The sequence below is a fragment of the Rousettus aegyptiacus genome, unplaced genomic scaffold (assembly GCF_014176215.1).
Source record: "Rousettus aegyptiacus isolate mRouAeg1 unplaced genomic scaffold, mRouAeg1.p scaffold_m13_p_11, whole genome shotgun sequence".
NCBI classification, from domain to species: Eukaryota; Metazoa; Chordata; class Mammalia; order Chiroptera; family Pteropodidae; genus Rousettus; species Rousettus aegyptiacus.
The window spans coordinates 47,648,442-47,670,711 of record NW_023416286.1 but is presented as its reverse complement, the minus strand read 5'-3'; the positions used below and the strand labels follow the sequence as shown (position 1 = coordinate 47,670,711).

At 49.2% G+C, this 22,270-nt stretch overlaps 2 protein-coding genes across 11 annotated transcripts in view; both read left to right on the top strand.

Annotated features, from left to right (window-relative positions):
* MCF2L (MCF.2 cell line derived transforming sequence like) overlaps positions 1–4,963 on the top strand; it is a 155,810-nt gene extending 150,847 nt beyond the window's left edge. For 4 of the 9 annotated variants that reach the window (XM_016151913.2, XM_016151912.2, XM_016151916.2 and 1 more), the window contains 4 exons: positions 287–408; positions 1,572–1,684; positions 1,766–1,869; positions 2,004–4,962. In XM_016151913.2, coding sequence (XP_016007399.2) covers positions 287–408; positions 1,572–1,684; positions 1,766–1,869; positions 2,004–2,089 — 425 coding nt within the window. In that variant the 3' untranslated portion in view covers positions 2,090–4,962. Of the gene's footprint in view, positions 1–286; positions 409–1,571; positions 1,685–1,765; positions 1,870–2,003 lie in introns of all 9 variants that reach the window. The other 5 variants (XM_016151914.2, XM_016151915.2, XM_036228794.1 and 2 more) reach the window with 3 other exon arrangements.
* Positions 4,964–7,049: 2,086 nt separating this feature from the next.
* On the top strand, positions 7,050–19,283 carry F7 (coagulation factor VII). Of its 2 annotated transcripts, none has more exons than XM_016151919.2 (8): positions 7,050–7,216; positions 10,580–10,740; positions 12,150–12,174; positions 12,254–12,367; positions 14,029–14,169; positions 15,130–15,239; positions 17,727–17,850; positions 18,498–19,277. In XM_016151919.2, the coding sequence occupies exons 1-8, from the start codon at positions 7,147–7,149 to the stop codon at positions 19,091–19,093; spliced, it is 1,341 nt and encodes a 446-aa protein (XP_016007405.2). In that variant the 5' UTR covers positions 7,050–7,146; the 3' UTR covers positions 19,094–19,277. The 2 variants fall into 2 exon arrangements, with proteins under 2 accessions (XP_016007405.2, XP_016007403.2); XM_016151917.2 differs by lacking the exon at positions 7,050–7,216 and adding an exon at positions 8,273–8,762 and having other exon boundaries at positions 10,546–10,740; positions 18,498–19,283.
* The last annotated feature ends 2,987 nt before the right edge of the window (positions 19,284–22,270 follow it).

Below are 22,270 nucleotides of genomic sequence, written 5' to 3'. Positions count from 1 at the left end.
GGGGAGTTTTGAGGGAGGCTTCCAGGGCTGCTGGAGTCTGCAGGCTTCTTCGCCTCTGGGGGCATGTGTTAGACACATGCTTTCTTCCTGGAGCTCACGGCTCTGATGACTGGTGTGGGACTCTGGGTCCCAACATCCTTTTCTAGGGTGACAAAGACAGCTTCCTAAGGCCTCTTTAACACATGTGTTCCATTGCTGACCTTAAAAATTCTCAGCCGTGGGGACTGGCCCATCAGACGGCTTGTCCCTTTGCAGTGGTCCTCACTGGAGCCTGTTCACCTCTCAGGTTGGAGCAAAACATCTCACCCCTTGGAGGCCCCTGAGGACAACGATGGCTGGTCAAGTGCAGAGGAGCCAATTAATTCCTCAGACGCAGAGGAAGAAGGCGGAGTGGGCCCCAAGAAACTGGTAATCTTGGCTCCCACTGGACGGTCAGCCTGGTGCTGCTTGCTGGTCCCTGGGAAGGGAGCGCTAAGAGCTCCCGCGCGGTGGTCTGCAGCTCCCGTGGCCCCTAAGGGGAATTTTAGGTGCCAGGGCTCCCTGTGTCTCTGTCCCCCTGTGGGGACACAGAGGAGGCACAGAGGAGCCCAGGCACTGTGGGGGTCCAAGCAGGGGGAAGCCAGGCTGGTGGGCAAGAGGCAGGCTCTGGAGGCTGGGCAGGCCCTGAAGGTGTTTGTATTCTGTTCTCAGGATAGCTAGAGGATATGATCTTGGCCGCTCAGGGCCATTTAGGGACCAGTGCAGGTTGTCCTGAGAGGGCGTGGAGGGCGTGGTGACTCTAACGAGGATAAAGACCTTCAAGCTTCCAAACCCTGCAGCCTTGCCGTCTTATCCTGCTTGTTAGCTGCATGTTGCCACAGGCTGTCTTACTGCCAGTGAGGCTCCCCCTCCCTCCACCCCCCCCCCATCAGAACAGCTTCCTCTTCTCTGGGTCCATTCTGTGACAGAGCTTTGTATCCAAATACGGGTCGAGCATCTACCATCCTAGGCACTGAAGACAAAGCAGGGCACAAGATAAACAAGAATCGATCACCTCTGCGGGGAAGCCAAACAGTAATAATAATAAAGCAGTAAAATACATAGCATGTTAGGTGAGGATGGCTGCTATTTCAGACAGGAAGCCAAGGAGGAAAGAGCATTCCAGGAAGAGGGAACAAAAGGTGCGAAGATCCCGGGGCCAAGGGTTATGTTTGGAGTGTTCGAGACCAGCGAGACCATGAGCCTGGTGTGGCAGGAGCAGAGGGGGCTGCAGAATAAGGCCAGACCACCAGGAGCAAGCTGAGAGCACTCTGTAGTTTGAGAAGATTTTTTAGCATGGTCACAATCTGGGACCTAGCACCTTCCTACAGTTAAGTGACCTTCCCAATTTAAAGCAATGATCATACCAGAAGCTCCACAAATGGCAGGGCCCTGGCAGAGGGCTTGTTGTCCCTCTCTTCTCACTGGACACTTCAAAGCCTACTCATGCAACCTTGCCTGTCTCTGGACAGCTGCTGTGGCCTGTGCTCCATGGCTGGGGGATAGAAATAGAGGGCTTTGTGTGCCTGATGCACTGTGCCTTCCCCCGACAGGCTCCGGGAAAGTACACCATCATGGTGGATGATGAGAAGGGAGGCCCCGACATGCTCGCCGTGAAAAGTGGAGACATGGTGGAGGTGGTCCAGGAGGGTGACGAGGGCCTTTGGTAAGATGCCACATGGTACACTCATGCCCAAGCCACTCAGAACATGGGCTGGAGCCACTGACCGGCCCACGCCCCTTGCAGGTATGTCAGGAACTTGACCTCCGGCAAGGAGGGCTGGGTGCCAGCCAGCAGCCTGTCCACACTCCTCAGCAAGTCCAGCTCGGCGCAGTGCTTGAGCAGCTCAGGTAAGACTCCCCGCTCCACGCTGGCCGTGCTCTGAGCCCTCCGGGTTTCACAGCCTCGAGTCTATTTAACAAGAAAGAGCGGCTCAAGTGTGCAAGTACAGAGCCGAAGCCGTTCTCGCCTGGTTTTCCCGCAGAGTCCAGCGCAGGGTCCACCCTGCTGAGCAACTCCTCCAGCTGCAGCGAGAGCTGCGGCACCCCCCTCTCAGACCTGCAGGGGTAGCTCCAGCCGGGCCCCCAGTGCAGGAGACCAGCCTGTGAACCTCTAAGTTTTCCTTTGCTTGGGCTTGCCTAGTTTGGTGAGGGGACGGTGCTCTAAGACACCCTGGAAAAGAAGGACGCTGACAAGACCCGAGCAAGGAGCTGGCCGCTGCCCACAGAACCCCACGGTGCAGGATGTGGGGGCATTCAGAGGAAAGGTTCAGGAAGATTCTACCCTCCAGCTTCCATGCCAGGATCCCTTCCCAGGGCGTGGAAACCAGTTCCCATGGGAAGACCAGTACACCAAGCTTCCTTAGAAAATCAGAATGGACATGGGGTGCTGCAGGCCAACAGACCACCTGTGCAGAAGGGCTCCAGGTGGTCCCTTCTGGCCTCTGCCAAGCAGCCGGGGCGGAGACAGTCCCAGCCACTCTGCTTTGGTTTCTGACAGCTCTGGTCTGGTGCTTTCTGCAGGAATATGCATACTGTGGGACTCCTTTCAAACAAAGTGACTGATTCACTGACCCAACAGCTTGAAGAGAGAGGGGGAGGGGGGACTATTTTGTCTTTAACAAATTTTTTTTAAAGCAGGGATTAATCCCGCGGCCATTTTTTGTGGTACTTTGGCCTCTAATCTTTACCAGGAATCACTGTGTTTACATAAAATGACAATTTGATACTGCATTTGATATAAAACTATTTTTTTTGTTACTGGGGTTTACATTGCAGCATGTTGTTTATTATACCAATGATGATTTGGGGGACTCTCTCATGGAAATTGACAGCACTCTTCGAGGACCACCTGGTCACAGGTGAATGAAAACCCATCCCTTTGATAAAATCAGGCAGTGTTCCTACAAACAAAAGCAGTTAGAAACCAAGGAAATTCTTTTACCTGTGTAGTTAACTTTCAAAAAAAAAAAGTTAAACTATAATTTAAAATGTTAACATTCTTTTCTATTAAAAAAAAAAACAGGGGGGGGGACTCTTGATTTTTTTAACAAGCTTCACTGAATTAGGATTTTTTATTGTTTCTAAAGAATAAATAAAGATGCAGTTTTCGCAGGGTCTCATCTGAACCAATGATGTCAAAGGAGCTTAGTGAAACCTGAGCTCAAGGCACCTCTGCCTCCTTTCCAACAGCAGCAGCCTCTGCCTGCATACAGAGTAAAATCACCCTGCGAGTACTGTATAGAGCCACCCTGAATACAGAAATTTAAAGGTGCAGAGTTTATTTTATTCACATCAAAGCAGAACTGGAAAGAAAACTCATGTTTAACCTTGTTTTGTGTTTCAGAAACAAAGTTTGTTGTTTGTAAACACTTTCTTTCTGTATCTGGTTGGGGCAGATATTTTTATATATGTGTGTGTATATATATGTCAATGTGTGTACATATGTATCCAATGTAAGGGATGTATTTATAGCCTCCATGCTGCTGGAAATGTGTCACTTTACAGCCCTCCCTGAGCCCCAGGCCCTGCTGCAGCCCGAGGCCAACAGGCTTCCTCCCCCACCACCATATGCAAGGCCATCATTGCCAGCCAGACCTCTCTAGAGTATGTAATAAAACAGAAATGTGCAAGACTTGGCAGCTTTTCTTCTGGTGTATAAGTTATTTGAAAAATTAGGTGTCTCGTAAGTTAATTAAATGTCAGTTATTCAGATACCATTCCTGCCATCTCAGCTTGGGATTGCCCGCCATTTTTTGTGATCTCTTCCTCATAAAGGCACTTTACAACCTCATGTTTCAGTCACTGTTTTTTTTTTTTTTTCTGCTGATGTAAATGAAATTCGAAAACCAGAATTCTTTATTATATGGATGGAGTTTGAATAAATATCAGCAACTCTTGCCGTCTGCCTTCATCTGTAAAAGCACAGAATGCCTTATGTCTTAAGTTTCCAGCACTATGGTGTTTTATTTTGCTCATCTATGCACAATATAGCAAGCACATTTTAAAACAGAAACGAGGCAGGCAGTAAGTATAGCCTAGATATATGTTCCATATACTTTACTTCGTCAGAAAATGACGAAGATAGAAAACAACAAGCTTTCGTATGTCAACAATGTAAAGGTAACAAAAAAAATATAAAATGGCCATGTCAGAACAAGGATACAATTGATAACTTCTAAACCAAAAAGGTAGAGAAGAAAGAAGGGTTGTTGATCCAGTAGAAGAAGGGTAGGGTATGAAAAGGGAAAATTGTAATGAACAAAACACTAAAGATGGTGGAAAAAATAAGTCCAACTATTTCTCAATCACAACAAATGTAATTATGTTAAACTGACCTATGGGAAGAGTATCAAATTGGATGTAACAATTGCTAAAAGAGACCATAAAATAAAATTATACAAAAGTTGAAAAGAAAAAAGATATAGCAGACAAACTCGAACCAAAAGGAAGCTAGGATAGCAATATGGATAACACATGAAATGGAATTTAGAAAAATTAATAGAGTAAAAAGACACTATCTGGCAATCAAGAACTTATTGGCATCTAACAATTATGTTCACACAAATTGATACCTATTACCTAAAATTAGAAAATGTGCATTATTTTCCAATACACATGAAATGTACACAAAATATTTACAAACCAATGAAAACGGCAGTTTAAAAGGTTAGGAAGGAAATCTCATTGGGAATTCTGATAGATGTAGGCCTGGACAAAGTGTGCCTGTCCGAGCTCATGGGTGCAGCTGACACGTAGCTAAGAGTGGCACTGATAGCCCACCTGCATTTAATGTTTCACACGACAAAATTAATGAGTTGATCATTTAAAGATGCTACAACTAAGACCAATATAATACAAAGAAAGCATAAAGGAGGAACTAGCACAATTCAGAGAAGAAAATAATAAAACTAAACAAAATCAAAACCTCGTTCCTTGAAAAATAATAAAATATAGCAATTTACAGAAAAACTGAAAAACTTCATAACAAATATAGGTTTTAAAATGAGAGAACCATTATGAATAACTTTCTTCAAATACATTGAAAACATAAAATAGGGATTCTCTTTAAAAAAGCAGATTGTTAAAATTAATCAAGAAGAAATAGTTTCTCAAAAAACTAAGAATTGGAGGTGGCTCCATAGTGTAGTGGTTAACATGCATGCTTTGTGTGCAGAAGGTCCTGGGTTTGTGCCCTAGGTGGAGCCAAGGACCAGGCCTCAGGTGCGCCAGGCCTCAGGTGTGCCAAGCCCCAGGTACACACCGCGAGCATGTAGCAGAAGACATCCCGCCTTCAGAGATCCAGTTCTTAAGGAGAAACAGCAACATCCATGGGTCAGGGGTGGGGGGAAGGGGACAGAATTAAAGAGGGGAAAAAAACCAAAAAACTAAGAATTGATCTACCATATGATCCAGCAGTCCCTCTACTGGATATTTACCCCAAAGAATTGAAAACCCATATCTGAAGAGATATTTGCACACCGATGTTCATAGCAGCATTATTCATGGTGGCTGGGACATGGAAGCAACCAAAGTGTCCTACGATAGATGATTGGGTAAAGAAGCTGTGGCACATATATACGATGGAATATTACTCAGCCATAAGAAGAGATGAAATATTGCCGTTTGTGAGACAATACAGATGGACCTCGATATAATCATGCTAAGCAAAACAAGCCAGACATACAAAGTTGAAAACTACGTGATACCACTTATATATGGGATTTAAACCTAAAAGCAACAAACAGGACAAACAAACAGAGACTCATGGACATGGACAGTAGACTAGTGGTTACCAGAAGGCAGAAGGAGGTAAACGAGGTTAAAGGGATCAAATATGTAGTGACATTAAAGAATTGAAAATAAATAAATTTTAAAAGATTTTTTTAACCCAATGAATTTTAAAAATAAAGATTTAATAAAGAAATTGACTTGGTAAAAAAATAAATAAATAAAACAGATATTAGGCTCAGATGCTTTTATAGGTTTAGTTACACCTTTAAGGAGGAAAATCCAAGGAAAGACAAGGACAAAGATGTCCCCAGAAAGGGCTCTAGCTGGGAGGAGCAGTCAAATGTTAAAATCTCTTCTCCCCCTCACTCCCTCCTCCACAAATAAATGCCATGTAATTAAATTCCTAAATAATTGAGCAATTATCGATGGTAATGATTAAAAATTTCAGAGATGATCAATAAAACGTGATCTCCCCTAAGAATTATTTTTTCCATTTAGGGCGTAGGGCTAGGATCCTTCTGGAAATGAGCAGTGCTGGTATCCCCACTTTCCACCCATTCACAGAAAAGATATGATTTCCAGAGAGTCGAGCCCAGGACCTCTGGAAGCTGGACACCCATGTGAGCCTTGCCAAGATTACTGAGTATCCCAATGGGTCTAGGATGGTCCCAATTTCAGCAAGGAAGATCTGGCATCCTGAGAAACCCGTTCCTGTTCGGCAGCCCAAGATAAGTGTTCGCCCTAGCTGTGCCCCAGGCCCAGAGGGACAGGACCTGGATGCCAGAAGCACAGGGGATGACACCTGCAAATGAAATGAAGTGGCAGCCTCAGCTAGGAGCAGATGCTCCTTGTCCTGGTACTTCTCCTAAGAAACCAGGCCCTGCCAGTCTCCTCTGCAGCTCTCTTCAAAACATTAACATTCATACTCAAAATATGTACTCCTCTCGCCAGTATTATCGTGGGCAATGGTTTTTCACCAGCAATTTAGTTCTGTTTCCCCATTTCGCAGTCATAAGTCCTAAGGGCTTCAGAATTCCAAATTGCAGTTGAGATGCATGCAGATAGGTAAAACTTTCTAACTTTGAAGATGATGTCTCCCTCAGCCTAGGTTGCCCAGGAGCTGCCACTTCCTCTTCCTCCCCCCAAACACCTACGGTTCAGAAAAGGAATCTCTGCTTCAAAGACTTGGCCTTGTTCTGCCTGGTTTCCTGGACCTGGCATCTTGGACGTAGTCACTGCCTTTCTGTCTCTGATTTCCCCTTTAGCACGTCATTTGGCACAGTGTTTAGGAAACAAGTTTTCCCTCCCCCATCCCTCTGGGCCTTAGAGGCTGAAAACTTTGCCCGCCTCCCCCTCTGGAATGTCAACAGACCAGTGACACTGCGGGACCTCACCATGGTTCCCCAGCCTTGTGAGCTGTCCCTCCTCTGCTTTCTGCTGGGCCTGCAGGGGTCTCTGACTACAGGTATGTTGGAGGAGTGGTTCTCTATAAACCCCATGGGGAGGGCCTCCCAGCTTGGCAGCCAGGCCTCCCAAACCTCACCTTCTTTTCTGTTCACTGTCGTGGACATCCGCCTTCAGGGGACATTCCGGTTTACCATGAGCATTTACTGGCTCCGATGTGATCTGTTTTCCTTCCAAAAAGCAAACAGTGCCCAGGCACTTGTCGGGCATTGGAGGAAAGACTGCTGTTGACGGCACAGGCTTTGGCAGAATTATTTTTCAAAGACTTTCGGGAGCCTGTGCCACTTTCCTGGCCACCAGAGCAGACCCACCCTGTGCAGCTGGGCAAGAGCACAGAACGGGGAGCGTAAGGGTGCGGGGCGGGGGTGTGCCTCCCTCTCACTCTGCTCTCCTGGACTTTTAGTTAGCCAGTGCCAGGAATGGCATGGGGACACTGGGCTGCGCTTCTCCGCCATGGCCACCCTCCCCCGCCCCTCAAGTGCCTGAGTAGGGAAACATGGGGACGGGCTTTGCAGGCAAGCCTCATTGTGATTTTCCAGTATCGAGCGGCAGCTGTGGTGGAAACAAGGTGCCGACGCTGTCCTCTAAAACCCAGGTCATGTCCGTCCTTCAAGTCCCACCTGGGATCTGAGGGGTGGTGTCACCCGCCCTGATGACTACAGGTGCCCCAAGGAGAGCATTTCCTGCCCCAGGGAAAGTCAGTGCTGTCCTTTCTTAGGGGAGGAAAACGGTGATAGATTACAGGCGACTTTCGTTATCTTTCTTGTTCTAGTGTGTCTTTTCTAAATTGTTTGCAATAATTGCATGTTATTTTATTATCAGAGTTGCCCCTGGTTTCCTGAGAGATTTGTAGTGCAAATTTGCCGTCCTCACTGGCAGATGATTTGGCTCTGGTTAGCAACTGGCCTTTTTGTGGTCTCTAGTCTAGGGTCTCCTCCCACATGAGCTCCCCAGCTGCCTTCCCTCCCAGGAATCTCCAGTCTTTGATTTTCTCTCAACTTCTTCCAAACCAGATGAATTGATTCCTCAGAATACAGATAGGTGAAACTCTAATTTTAAAGAAGATGTGGTCTCCCTCAGCCTGGGTGGCCCAGGAGCTGCCATGTCCCCTTCCTGCCTGCTCTCCTCATACGTCATAACCTTCCCCCCTGTCCTGGAGGCCCCCTGGCTCACTTCTGGTGAACAGAGGGACACAGCACAGATAGCCTGCCATTTTTTCCTGGAAGCCTCAGCTTCTTTGTAACCAGTCTTTGTCTCATATCTCCTCTGGGACTGTTGCCACACTTTGCTCCATTCTCAACTTCCTCTTACCCCACACGCACCCTGCTCACTGCTAGAGCTGCTCACTGCACCGTCCCCGACAGCACCGGTCACAGCCAATGGGACAGCACCAGGGCTCTGAGGGCTTTCCCGGCCTCTTTCACGCCCTCGACTTCAACCTCTGCATAATTGTCATCAACTTCAACATCCTCGCCTCCATCGCCAAGCCCTCTCCTGGGGTTCAGTCCCCATCTGCCTGGGTGTCTGAAAGAATCCTCAAATTTAAGGTATTCAAACTGATCTCATCACCCCTACTCTGGGTGGCTTTGGGTGAATTCTAAGCCTCACTTACCTCCCTTCCTCATAAGCAAATGGGGGGACACCAGCTATCTGCAAGTAACTATGGGGGTCACTGTGAGAGCCAGGAGGAGGCACAGAGCTGCCCTGCTCCCCTGGCAGCAGGCGAGCACTCAGGAAGGGCCCAGAGGAGGTTGGAGCTCCTTAGTTCGGCTGGCGTTACCCGAGAGAGAGAAGAGGCGCAGATACAGAAGGCGGCAGCTGCAGAGTTGGCCACGAGGGGTCAGATGTCTCAGAGAATCTTGGCTTGGGAGGCTAGCAGGGCTGTTCATCAAGACGGGTGCCTCAGACAAGAAAAGCAGGCATGGTGGGGCAGAGAGGAGGGAGGTGGATCTACACGTGCTGTCTGTGAATGCGGGTTATTCCGTCTACGGGGAAGTTGGACACAGAGATCTGGAGTTCAGAGACACTTCTAAGTAGAAATAAATGTTGCAGGTTCTGGTATATGGAAGGAGAGCTGAAGCAGAAATGGAGTGAGGTGGCTTGGAGAGTGTTTAGAGCAGAAAGGCCAAAACTAGAAGGATGCTCAATGCCAGCAGCAAAGGAGGCTGGAGGGGGAGAGAAGAGATGTGGGAGGAGGACCCAGAAGAGGCCAGCCCTCGGCAGTCAGGAGAATGCATTGTTGAGAAGTAGAGCGATGAGCAGGTCTCCTGCCACCAAGAAAGGTCCATGAGGAGCCCATGGGAATCACGGCAGCTTTTGCTTACCATGGGTCTAAGAGTCAATGTAAGAACCTCGGTGGAAGGTGAGGAATTTTCCTGTAAGAGTATGATCTTAAAGGAGAGAGGGAGGTTGGTGGCAAAGCATGGAAAGAGTTTGAGTGACTTAACTGGGAGGAGAGAACTGACCACACTGGGAAGTAACATGAGTTCCAAGGAGCTGGGAAGAACCCCGACGTGCAGCAAATGAGACTATTGGGCTTTAAATGGAGGCAAGGAATGCCTGGCCCCTATCCACCTGCCACCCTCAGTGAGGCCACCCTCAGCCCTTTCCATGTCATCACAGCAACCTTTGCCTCTCCCCACCTCACCGCCACCCAAGCCGAGCCTCTCACCACTGCCTGACCTCTCTCAAATGCGCATCTCAGACGACCCCCTTCCACCGTACTACCCTCCAGCACACTCATTCAACTCTTGATGAAATGTTCTAGGTTCCAGGGACACAGAAGATGTGTATTTTGATTATAGAAGTTACACACTTTGTACACACTTTAGAACAGGATAGCTGTTAACTCCCAAAGTTAATTTAATTTTTTTATGTACACCTTTTAATACATTACTTTACTTACATGTGCATTTTTGTTTACAAAAAAAAGTGTTATACAGTAGATATTGTTTTATTATCTTATTTTTTCACTGATTATCACATCTTCTTAAGCATTCTGTTTCCTGGCGGCATGGGACACCACCATCTGTCATTTCAGATTATTGACAATCGCTTTCCTAATAGCTAGGTTTTCGTGCAGTCCTCCTTAGGATTCCTAGAAGTAAAGGGACCAGGTCAAAAGGTATGAGTGTGTTAAATTATAATTTAATGAACATATTGCTATATTTCTGTACATAAAGTTTGTGTGGTTTTTTCATTGCCAACCAGCCATAAGAAATCACTCCTATTTCAAATTCAGCCAGGCCTGTAGACAGGAACCCTTTGACTCCTATTGCTGAGTGGGACGAGACCAGTGTGGATGGTTTCTGTGCCATCTTGGAATGACAGGTTGCGAATGCTTCATGGAACTCTCATTTCTCAGTCTTCATTACCCAGAGGGAAGCCCAAGGGGTCTTGCACAGGCAAAGGCGTGCCAACTCGTTCCTGGAGGAGCTGAAGGCGGGCTCTCTGGAGAGAGAGTGCAAGGAGGAGCAGTGCTCCTTTGAGGAAGCCAGTGAGATCTTCAAGAACGATGAGAGACTGGTGAGTTCACCTTCCATTGGGCGCCCTCTGCACCACCCACTATGTAGGTCAGTGTGCTGAGTCTTCAGGAAGGGCGCTCTGGCACAGCAGGGGTAGCACCTGGGTCTTAGAAACGATGTCTCTCTACCTCTGTGGTTGTGAGGGCCACGTGCACAAATGAACACGCAGGTTGCTTCAGCGGGCAGAGCTCCTCACTGTCTGGGACACTTTCTCTTACGGATGACTTCGCTTTCCTTAGTCAGAGCTCTTGCAATGCTCCATACCACCTCGCATTTCCAGGCTCATCCTCCTCTCTGCCACACTACACATCCTAAATTTTGCATGAGAAAATATAGTTTCAAAAGCACATTCGATGTGTGCTTTGCCTTCCCAAGGAAGTCCTCCCAGTCCCCTAAAACTTCACAAGGGTGCTGCTATCAGAAAAGATGTCTGACACACAGGCCTGGGTGAGCCGCTCGCTGTTGACACTGCCCATAGGCACCTTTTGAGGGAAACTTGTGTGAGGAAACACTTAGCAAACCACTGCTTTCTCCACCTGCCCTTGAGCCATATGGATAGAGTGACCTTCATTTCTGTTTTCATGTTCTAAAACAGACATAATTAAGTGTATCACATCCCTTGGATTACTTCAACAGGAGTGTGGGTCAGGTTACGATGAGACAAGACCACACCTCACACTCACCTCACATTCACAGGATGCTTCACTTCATACTCACAGGGCATAGGGCTCACACTCACAGGACACCTCATGCCCATTGGGAAGTAGGGCTGTTTGAGACAGAGGCTAACATGACACTTTCCATGCAAGTTGAGAATGGTCATACTTTGTAGCTGTGTACCAGTTAGTTTTTCGAAGCAGTTTCAACATTTCTCATCTTGTTTTATTCTCACGGCAACCCTGTGAGTTAAAGTTCAGTTGACCAAAATGTTCTTCCAGAATCAATTTTATTGATGAAAACCTTTGTAGTTCACAGTACGCCTTTACATGCCTTTATATCCCTTACTAACCTTCTCCTCATGTCAGCCCATGTGCATGCATGGTCATCTATTATCAAAGGAACAGAAGGGGGCTTAGAGAGCATATGTGTCTTGTCCCAGGTTCACAACATAAGGGTGGCAGAGTTGGGGCTGAAATTAGTATGTTTTGACTTGGGAGAAGGAAATTCATGACCTCTGGTGGCCTTAACAGTCTGGGATGGGGTGGCGGTGGGGTATTAGGAAAAACCTTCCTCGCCAAGATGAGCCTGCCTCATCTTCAGAGGGAAGTCTTGCCTGTTGTAAAAGGCTCCAAGACAGAAGCCCTTGGCCCACCCCTGCCCACCCCGGTTTATCAGTTTATCCCATGGATACTGTAAATGTTTGCTCCTGGTGAACATATGTCTCACGTGGCTTCCTCCTTGTTCCCTCAGAAGCAGTTCTGGATATCTTACAAAGGTGAGTAGGTAAACGTCCCATTTATATCCCACCCAACAGCCCTTCTCCTCAGCATCACTAACACTGACTTACTCTGCAGATGGGGACCAATGCGCCTCAAATCCATGCAAGAATGGAGGCTCCTGTGAAGACCACTTACAGTCTTACATCTGCTTCTGCCCTGACGATTTTGAGGGCCGGAACTGTGAGACAAGTAAGGTGCTTGCAGACAGGGTCCCCAGGAGGTTGATGGGCATGGCCTGATCAGGCATGGGGCTGAACCTCAGCCCCAGGGGAAAGTTGGTCTAGGTGGCCTTGAAGGCCCCTGCCGACCTAAGAATCTTGAATCTGGGGTGCTAAGGTGACGGTTCTCAAACTTGATTGCCCCCTATTGCCTTCTGAGAAATATAAAACCCTTGAGCTCTCAGCACTAGGAAATTCTATGAGAATACCTCGGTGAGAGTCAGTACACCACCACCCAGCTTCTGTATGCCCCACTAGACAGGACAGTTGGGTAAACTTGACCTTCCCTACTTGCTATTACAAAGGTACAAGTCTCGGTTTTTTACCTTCCATATATTAAAATATTGCAAAGTTCAAAGCTCCTTCAGACCATTCTCAGGTTCATTAATTTGCTGGAAGGACTCACAGAACTCACTGAAAGCTGATATACTCACAGTTATTATTTATTATAGCAAAATGATACACATTGAAATCAGCAAAGGGGCCAAGTGGGAGCTTCTAGTTATCCCTTCCCTGGGCAGTCATATGGACAGTCTTTTGATCTCCAAGATGACGTTTGACAAGACACATGGAGTATCACCAACCCAGGAAGCACACTTGAGCCTCGGTGCCGAGATTTTATTCAGGCTCAGTCACGCAGACATGGCTGACCTGCCACGTGGCTTACCTCCGTCTCCAGCCCCTGCAGAGGTTGAGCTGATACCGTATGGCCCAAGGCCCCACAGAAATCACATTGTCAGGCCAGCCAGTGTGACCCAAAGCTCCCAGGGAAACAACACTCTTTTCAGGCAGATTAAATTAAAAGTATCCAACTTAAGATAGTGCAGACTTAATATACTATGAGCTGAGGGCAAAGACCAGTCCTCTCTTTGGGCAAAGTTAATCCTTTCTCACATAGTATACATTCTGATGCTGAAAAAGCTCTTTTGGGCCACAGACAACTTCTGATCTAAGCAGAACAGAGGCCAGATAGAATAATGACTTAGGAAAGAGGCCTCCTGCTAGTTATCTGGGGCTAGAAAGCCTCCGTGCCTTTTCCCAGCCTTTGATGCTCAGCAGCCTTGGTGTAAATTCACTTCCAGGACTGGCCTTCCCACTGGGGTCATGGACTTATACAGCAAGCCAATCCTGTTTCCCACACCAAAGTGCTGACTTTTAGTCAGTGTGAAATTCTTTGTCTCTGCCTGTCCAAATCAGTGGTTAGCCTAGACCAAGTCATGGAGCACCAGAGCCTGGCTGTAGAGCAGTCTCATCTCCCTGGCCCCTCACTGGCACATCTCTGATTGAGTTGGACTTTTCTACTGCCCCCCAGGGAACTTTTGTTTTCCCACAGCCATCTTCAGCTCCCCACCAGCTAATGGGAGGGGTAATAGTATGGAGGCCACTGCATGCTGGCTGGCCCTGTGTCCCAACTGGCTAGGCTGTTCAGACATGGCCGAGCACCCAAAAACCAGGTCCTGCCTTTCTGGATCAATCTGCAGAGCAGGGCGGTGCCAGGCCCAGCCTCTGTAGTTGGCAGCTGAGTGCCACCCTTATGCAGAACAGTGGCCCTGGCCCAGGGAGGGGTGGCCACGAAGCTGGCTCTCCTTGACCAGCAGAAGCCCTTCTCGGGCCGTCTCCTTCTGTTCTCAGACAAGAATGACCAGCTAATCTGTGAGAATGAGAATGGAGGCTGTGAGCAGTACTGTAGCAACCATGTGGAGGCCAAGCGCTCTTGCTGGTGTCACGAGGGGTACACACTCCAGGCCGACGAGGTGTCCTGCGCACCCACAGGTAACAGGTTCTCAGGGACCTGCTCCAGGGGCTGTGTGCCGTGTCACTTCCGGATGAGCAGTCACTAATTCCTGCCATGCCACAGGTTTCCTTCTTGGCTAAAAGATGAGAAGGGGTGGCAATTAACTGAGCATCTATCACATGCCGACCACTACATGCCCAGAAGCAGGGAGCAGACTGAGGGCAGAGGCGGCTTCCCTGCCAAGAGCAGGCCAGGGGACCGGTGGGCAGGACAGAGCCTGGGGAGCAGCTCCCTGGTCTGACCTTGGGCCCAATGCCCATTCTAGATGGGCCCAGAGGAGCAGCGCGAGGCTTCTACACCCAGTTCCCTCTGCCAGGAATCTACCCTGCCACAACCAGTGTCTATATTGACCATAGCATTCTGGATTCAAAACCTTTTTTTTTTTTTTTTAAACAAACTTTTTTAGAAAAATGGAAAAATTCTCCAAACCAACCTCAAACTAATGGGGCTACAATTCCAAAGACTGGAGCACCCAAAACCCTGTGCCTCTTCAGGGGTAGATGTACCCAGCCAGGTCAAACCATCCTGAAATTCAGTTACCACCTCTGAATGCTTTTTTTTCTGGCCCAAGGACTTTGTTGGAGCAGATGAAAAACCAAGAGTGGGGTTAAAATAGCTGCACAATTGTCTTGAGAGGCCAGTAAACCTTTAGATGGAATATCATTCCCCTTCAGGAAATTCAAGCAGCACATCTTCCCCCTGGAAAAATTAGCAGAACCTAGTTTCAAGAAGCTGGGTCTTCTGCTCCTGCAAAACCAGCCCCTGCCCCGTCTGCTCACCCAGCAGCTCCTACAGGTGCTTCCTTAAACCCCGAGGCCTCCCACAGCCCAGACAAGAGCCAGAGGCAGAGCCACCGCCTGCAAGGCGCAGAGCCCTCTTCTCATTAATTGTTCACGTGTCATAAATCCCCACGTCTTGCTGACTTTTGTTTTATACAGTTGACTATCCATGTGGAAAAGTTCCTGTTCTGGAAAAAAGAAATGTCAGCCAATTCCACGGCCGAATTATAGGTGGCAAGGTGTGCCCCAAAGGGGAATGTCCCTGGCAGGTAAGGCTTCAGGGCCCCAGGGTCACTCGTGACCTCAAAGGGAAAGTGGGTAGGTGGGCCACTGGACACCCCAGGCCCCAAGTCACGCCGCGCAGGGCAGTGCTTCAGCGGGTTTCCTCTTTATTCTGAAGCCCTGCTGTAGACAACGGCCTTCGTTCGTCTCAGATTTCAGCGCTCCCTGTAGCACTTCTGCCCGCTTGCTTGTCTTCCTCACACTTTTTCACAGACTGTTAATCTTACTCCTTTTTTTACAGATGAGGCAGGATTTGGACCCAGCTCTGTCACTGTCAAAGTCCCATCTACTATCTGCCTCTGGAAGCCTTTATTATTTTTTTTGTTGTGGTTCGTTTGTTTGTTTTTTAATTACTATCCCCCACCCAAGCTCCCCTCTGGCAATCATCAGTTTGTTCTCTATATCTATGGGTTTGTTTCTGTTTTGTTTATTCAATTATTTTGTTTTTCTTAGATTCCACATATAAGTGAGATCATGCAGTATGATCCTTGATCTGTAAAAACGTCCTCCCACAGGCCAGGAGGCTGTCCCTTGCATGTGGCCAGGTCTATGGGCCATAGTTCCTCCATGAAGCCTCTCTTCCAGGCTGCTTATGAGCCTGGTCCTGGTTGGAAATGCAGAGTCTCAAGCCCCTGGACCCAGTGGGTCAGCATCTGTACTTCACGAGAGCCCGGGGGTGTATGCACACTCAAGTGTGAGAAGAGCTGCAACTCTGGGACCTGCAGACTTGGGTCTGAGCCCGAATCAGTGACTCCTGTTTAACCCTTCATTCCGGGACACCCCAAGTTGAACAGTTAAAAATTTTTAGAAATAAAAGTGTGAGAACCTTGAAAGGGAAATTGGAGAATTGCAGTCATCCTTAGTCTGACCCTGGGCTCAGGGCAGCTGCAATTCTCTCGCCAGTGGCCATCTGACGCCTTCTAGATCAGCCTCAGAAGAAGTTATACTTCTTGCTGATCCGGCAGCCCTGCTCCCACTCGGCCTCTCCCTTCTCCCCACACAACCTCCCACAGCAGTTGGGGCCTGGGTGGGCCCTTTGCAATTCAGGGCCCTCTTCAAAGCGTTGTGGAACCCCAGTTTTTGGTATTCAGAGAATAATTAGAGCTGGATACATCCAAAGGGACTGATGTGTTCACCAGAGTCGCCCGTAGTTGGGTGGCAAAGCCTCTCTGACTAGAGGCACAGCTGGTGGACATTGGTTCCTATACATTTACGGGAGACGCACTCAGGTAGGCTTGCTGGGGGCAACTGCGACAGCACAGCCTCCCAGAGCACACTCCCTGGGCCCAGCCCCATCAAGACCTCATGTTTCAATATCACTTAAGCCCCCACAACTCACCTGAGAGGTAGGTGCAACTCTTACCCCATTTTAAGGGTGAAGAAACTGAGGCCCAGTGCCTTGCCTGTATCAGAGCTGAGGGCTGGGCCCAAGAGGCCCAGATCCAGCTTGTTATAATCACCCCAGACTGCCATTCGTAGCTGCAGCCACAAGTTCACTACCCGCCAGGGCAAGGTTAGGTTTTGGGGGCCTTCACCTGGCAGGGGCTGTGGCCCTGAGCCCAAAGGTAGCTCTTTTCATCCATCAAGGGAGAATAGTACTGTGTTTAGCATTTTTGGGGTTTTTTTTTGGGGGGGGGCGGGTTGTGGGGGGATGTTAGGGTGTTGTTATTGTTGTTGTTGTTGTTGTTTTCCAAGAGGCCCTGTAGTCACCTGTTTGGGTGAGAAGAGGGGCACTTCCCCTGGCACCCTTTGTCCTGCAGTCCACATTAGGCCTCAGATTGGCTAATCTCTTCCCTCGCTGGGTGATCCCACTTAACCACAACACATGGCACCATTGAAATCCAGGCCAAGACTGTTCACTAGCTCGTTCAATTCACTCTCAACCAGGCCTCCCTCCGGTCTTGCAATTCCTCGCTGTCTGGAGGCCAGCCTGGCCAGAGTCTTTGGTTCCTTTTCCATCCATCATAGGAGAATCACGGAAGGGAATGTGCCTCACTACAGGATTCGTTCAAGGACCTGCTCAGTACTCTCTGTGCTTTTAGGAAGAAGAGGAAATATTTATTGAGGGTCTACCATGTGCCAAAAATCATGCTCAATGCTTCTCTCTGTTACTCCATTTACTTCTAATGTGCTCTAGAAGAATGATACTTGGCCCAATCTTTGCAAATCCGGCATGTTGGGGCAAGCATGGGTAACCTTACTAGAAAGTATACAGAGGAATCCAGCACCAATATTCTCGTTACCAGGCCAGTGTCTGGGAGCTTTCCCTTCCCTTAGCTAGATGGAGAAATGGCCTACTGGAGCAAAGTTGGAACAGCTTTGCCCAGAAAGAGTTCTAGGGAGCCCCCAGAATTTCAGAAACCATCCTATAAATGCAGCCCATCCCCGAGGATGCAGGGGAAAGGTGAGTCTCCAAGGAAGGGGACCCTAAGAATAATAATGCGATTTTCCAATGTGTGTTGTACCCTTGTCAGGTTGCTCTGAAGCTGAACGGGGTGCTGTTGTGTGGAGGTACCCTGATCAACACCACCTGGGTGGTCTCCGCAGCCCACTGTTTCGACAGAATCAAGAGTTTTAAGAACCTGACAGCGGTAGTGGGTAGGTTTCATTCTTCCTTCCTTCTGGTGAGAGAACAGGTCTTATGTGATAACAACTCAGAGCTAAGATTCAAGGCATTGAAACACCAAGCTCCACCCAGATGACCTTCTCCCAAAAAAGAAGTGGGCAGCATCTGGACAAACTCTAGTGTTCACAGGGAGCCACTGTGGCCACCATCCCCCTTATCCTCTTTCCCACACCAAAGACATGGTGGCGATGGGGGGCGGGGCGGGGGTGGGGTGGTGATGCTGTATCTGGCTGTCTCGCTTGGGCCAAAAGCCCCGAGGGGGATGCAGCGACCCAGGACTCCCTTGGCCACCATGGGTGGGCCTCTGCTTGGTGGATTTATGGGATGACAAGGACCCCTGAGGAAAGAAGCGGGGGAATTGGGCATTTCTCCCCACCAACCCACAGCTGCCTGGCCCAGCACCCCTCCTCACGTGCCTTCGGCACCTCAGGTTCCAGATTCACACTCTACGCAGAGCCCATTGGTAGCCACCTGGAAAGGCCGGCTGCTCAGGCCAGCGTGGAGTTGGACACAAGGCCCCTCATACCCCAAAGGAGGCTCTGACCTTCTTGAGGTTCGGGAAGGGTTGTACCCTAAGCCTGCAGGGCAAGGGGCATGAGCGGTGCTGATCTCCCCACAGGTGAGCACGACCTGAGTGAGGAGGATGGCGACGAGCAGGAACGGCAAGTCGCTCAGGTCATCGTCCCCAAGAAGTACATCTCAGGCAAGACAAACCACGACATCGCCCTGCTCCGCCTGAGCAGGCCCGTGGTCCTCACAGACTATGTGGTGCCTCTCTGCCTGCCAGAGAAGGCCTTCTCCGAGAGGACACTGGCCTCCATCCGCTTCTCTTTCGTCAGCGGCTGGGGTCAGCTCCTTGAAAGGGGCGCCACGGCCCTCCAGCTCATGGCCATCGACGTGCCCAGGCTGATGACCCAGGACTGCCTGGAGCAGTCGACCAGGAAGGAAACCTCCCCAAAGATCACAGAGAACATGTTCTGCGCTGGCTACCTGGATGGGAGCAAGGACGCCTGCAAGGGGGATAGCGGGGGTCCGCACGCTACCAAGTTCCAAGGCACATGGTACCTGACGGGCGTCGTCAGCTGGGGTGTGGGCTGTGCAGCTGTAGGTCACTTTGGGGTGTACACCAGGGTCTCCCAGTACACGGAGTGGCTCCACGGGCTCATGAGCTCGAAAGTGCACTCGGAAGGCCTCCTCCGTGCCCCGCTTCCCTAGCACTTCAGCGCCGGCTCCATGGCCCCTGCTCTTGCAAAATAAAGCTACTGCTGCTGCTGCTGCTTCGGCTGGCCTGTCATCAAACCCATAAATTCTCCTGCTATTCTTGGGGCGGGGGGAGAGAGAAGGAGGGACAGAGACAGAAATACTGAGAGAGACAGAGAAGGAAAGAGTCCAAGAGAAAGAACGTAAAGAGAATGAGGGATGAAGAGAGACTGAAAGACGGAGAAAAGAATAGAAAAAGGCCAAGAGGAGAGAGAAATGGAGAGACAGAGAGAAACTGAGGGGAGAGATTCTGCGGAGATGGGAAGAGAAAGAGACTCAGAGATTCAAAGAGGCAGACAGAGAGGAAAACGGCAAGATGAGAGGCACAGGGCAGTGGACAAAGAGACAGGAGGCGCGGCCCTGGCGGACGTGGAGAAGGGACCCGGCCTCACCTGCAGGGTCCTGCTGCACCTCACGGCCCAACACAGTGCAGTACGCGTGAGTGCGTTCAGCCAGTGTCACACGCCACCTTCTTAGGGCTGTCTTTTAACTTTCATTTTTTTCTTCCTTATACAAGTACTTCATTTCAAGTAAATTAGAAGCATCATTCAATTGGAAGGCTATCCTTTCATATTTGTGCTGTATTTGTAACTTTTGCCATAAAACGGGCTGCATAAAACACTCTACATACCGTATGCCACCTGTTCTCCCCGTGTAAAACGAACAGCTGAGTCTCCTCGGTGCATTTTTTCCAGCCTCCTGCCATTCATGGATGGTCTATATCCATATCATCGAGACCCTGGTGTTTGTCTTCAAGCTGGTCTTTTCTTTCACGATTAAATTACCAACATCACTAAAATGAACTTTTTGACAGGGAGGCTGATTTTTAAAACCAAGAGGTCTCCGATGGATTTCGAAGGCTGTAGTTCCCAAAGCCCTATAGAACCGAGTGTTCTCTTCTTGCCAAGGCCCTAGTCAATGACAGTCCTCATAGAGAGGCCCAGGGAACACTTGACTGAGAACCACCAGGGATGATCCAGGAAATCCATGTTCCTGGGCCCAGGCCCCACCAGCAGGATTCAAGGGGCGTAGGATCAGGTGAGTTACATTTTTATCAAGCTCTTCAGGTGATTGTGGGCCCAATAAACATAGGGTCACATAGGTCTCAGGTGGGTAAGAATGAAACAAAAGATCAAAGTTCAAGTGGGTCCTACCTGGCAAAGGTGGATGCAGCAAAGCCTGCAGGCACCCGCCACCCTTGGGACACGACTAGAGGACAGCAACTAGGCCGTCTAGTGCCTAGAACACCAACAGTGCTTAACACATGTGAGTCAGGGTGCCGGGACTTGCTCTGCTGAACAGTCAAGCCATATTTAGTATAGAGTAGACCAAGGTCTACAAATTATGGCTGACGCTAAGTCCAAGCCACCTGTTTTTGTAAATAAAGTTTTATTAGAACATACCCGTTCCTTTACTCATCATTCATGGCTGCTTAAAACTGCAATGCTGAGTAGTCATGAAAGAGACCACTTGACCCACAGACCTATGATATTCATGATCTGGGCCTTTACAGAAAAGGTTTGCTGCCCTGGTCATGCTGCAATTTGTAGGGATCTCACCAAGCAATTGGATATACATTTTAAGAGACCTGACATAGGGCCAGACCTCCTGGAGTCAGTCTGGCTGTGAATCTTACACTTGACCAGGCTGCTTATACTCTCCATGCCTTGTTCCCTCATCTGTAAAATGGAAGCCCACCTCCATGCTTGCCATGAGGATGAAACCAGTTCACGTGACATGAGGCATCTGGAAGGACTCAATTATGTTGTCAAGAACAGTATAGCTGGGGGTGGCTCCATTGTGTAGTGGTTAGCATGTCTGCTTTACACGCAGAAGGTCCTGAGTTCAGGCCCCGGGTGCACTAGGCCTGAGTATACTCCGTGAGTGTGTGGGAGGAGACACCCCGCCTTCAGAGATCCAGTTCTTAAGGGGAAACAGCAACATCCACAGGTAAGAAATGGAGGGGGGTGAGGAGGAAAGAACAGTATAGCTGATTTGTAAATACTTCAATGTCCTTCAACTTAATAGCTCAGGCTACAGACACTTATGGAAATTTTGCAACCAAACTGTGAGAGATCTCAGGAGGCCCTGAGCCCTGCAAGTCTATTGTTTCTTCCTAGAAATGAATGAAAGCTGTCTGGACCCTCTTCATGGGAAAACGAGGGGCAATGGAACCAAAGGGGCCAGGCCAGGAGCCTCTCCAGAGCCACCTGGAGTTAAACAGGGTCCTGGTGAGTCACTGGTCCTGCCTCAGCTTCCCCAGCCATTAATGGATGACACAGGCTCCTGCATCACAGGGCTGTCACAGGGTTGTCATAAGCATGGGTGCCAGATGACATCGAGATAACCCCTGAAGGCTAACACTTGATGAGCAGATACACTAACTGTTAGAGGTCATCTCCATCTTTCTATGAGTGGAGCTTTGACCATTTCCCTTCCTGGGACAGGAAGGGACTCACACAGAATCCGGCCTCCCCCACATTCTGAATGTGCTCAGTGACAACATCACACTACGAATTGACCAGGCAAGACAGGCCTAGGGCACCAGCTACAGGTTGTCCCTGAGGATCAGGCTCTGTACCTCACAGTGACCACCCCAACAAAGACCAACCTGGCCTCGGAGCCCAGAGCTGGAGCGTTTGGGACCACACTGATCACTCCATCTGATGGTAAATGAGCATCTACTATGTGCCAGACACTCCTCTAGGTGCTGGAGACAGAGCGATGAACGAGCTAAGTAATGGGACTTATGTCCAAGTGACCATGGGTCTTTTCTCTGTCTCTCTCAGCAAAGTACTCGATTCACCAGCTAGTTCTCAAACATTTTCCTCCAGAGCCTGATTCCCCAGGGAAGTTTCTGGGCTGGGAGAGCACGTGGCACCTGGTGTGTACCCACTGTGTGGCATGCACACCTCCCTTACTGGCCTGGCCACCAAGAGGGCGGGCTGCTTCCCCTGGCCTGAGATGACTTGCCCTTCCCTGGTGCCTATCGTTTACTGTCAGGAGACACAACTCCGAGTTCTGGAATCTCCCCGGGATGCGAGCAAAGCAGCAAGACTCTGGGGTTCCCTGGAAACAATGCCCTCCACATTTCCTGGCGCTGCATAAGAGGAATAAGGAGCAGGAGCCAGG

What these genes read in the sequence shown, in the direction of transcription:
- F7 (XM_016151917.2), top strand. Translation starts at nt 8,595, where the DNA reads ATGGGACAGCACCAGGGCTCTGAGGGCTTTCCCGGCCTCTTTCACGCC. An exon ending in GGTGTCCTGCGCACCCACAG is followed by an intron (nt 14,170 to 15,129) that starts GTAACAGGTTCT and finishes TGTTTTATACAG; the next exon opens with TTGACTATCCATGTGGAAAA. An exon ending in AAGGGGAATGTCCCTGGCAG is followed by an intron (nt 15,240 to 17,726) that starts GTAAGGCTTCAG and finishes TACCCTTGTCAG; the next exon opens with GTTGCTCTGAAGCTGAACGG.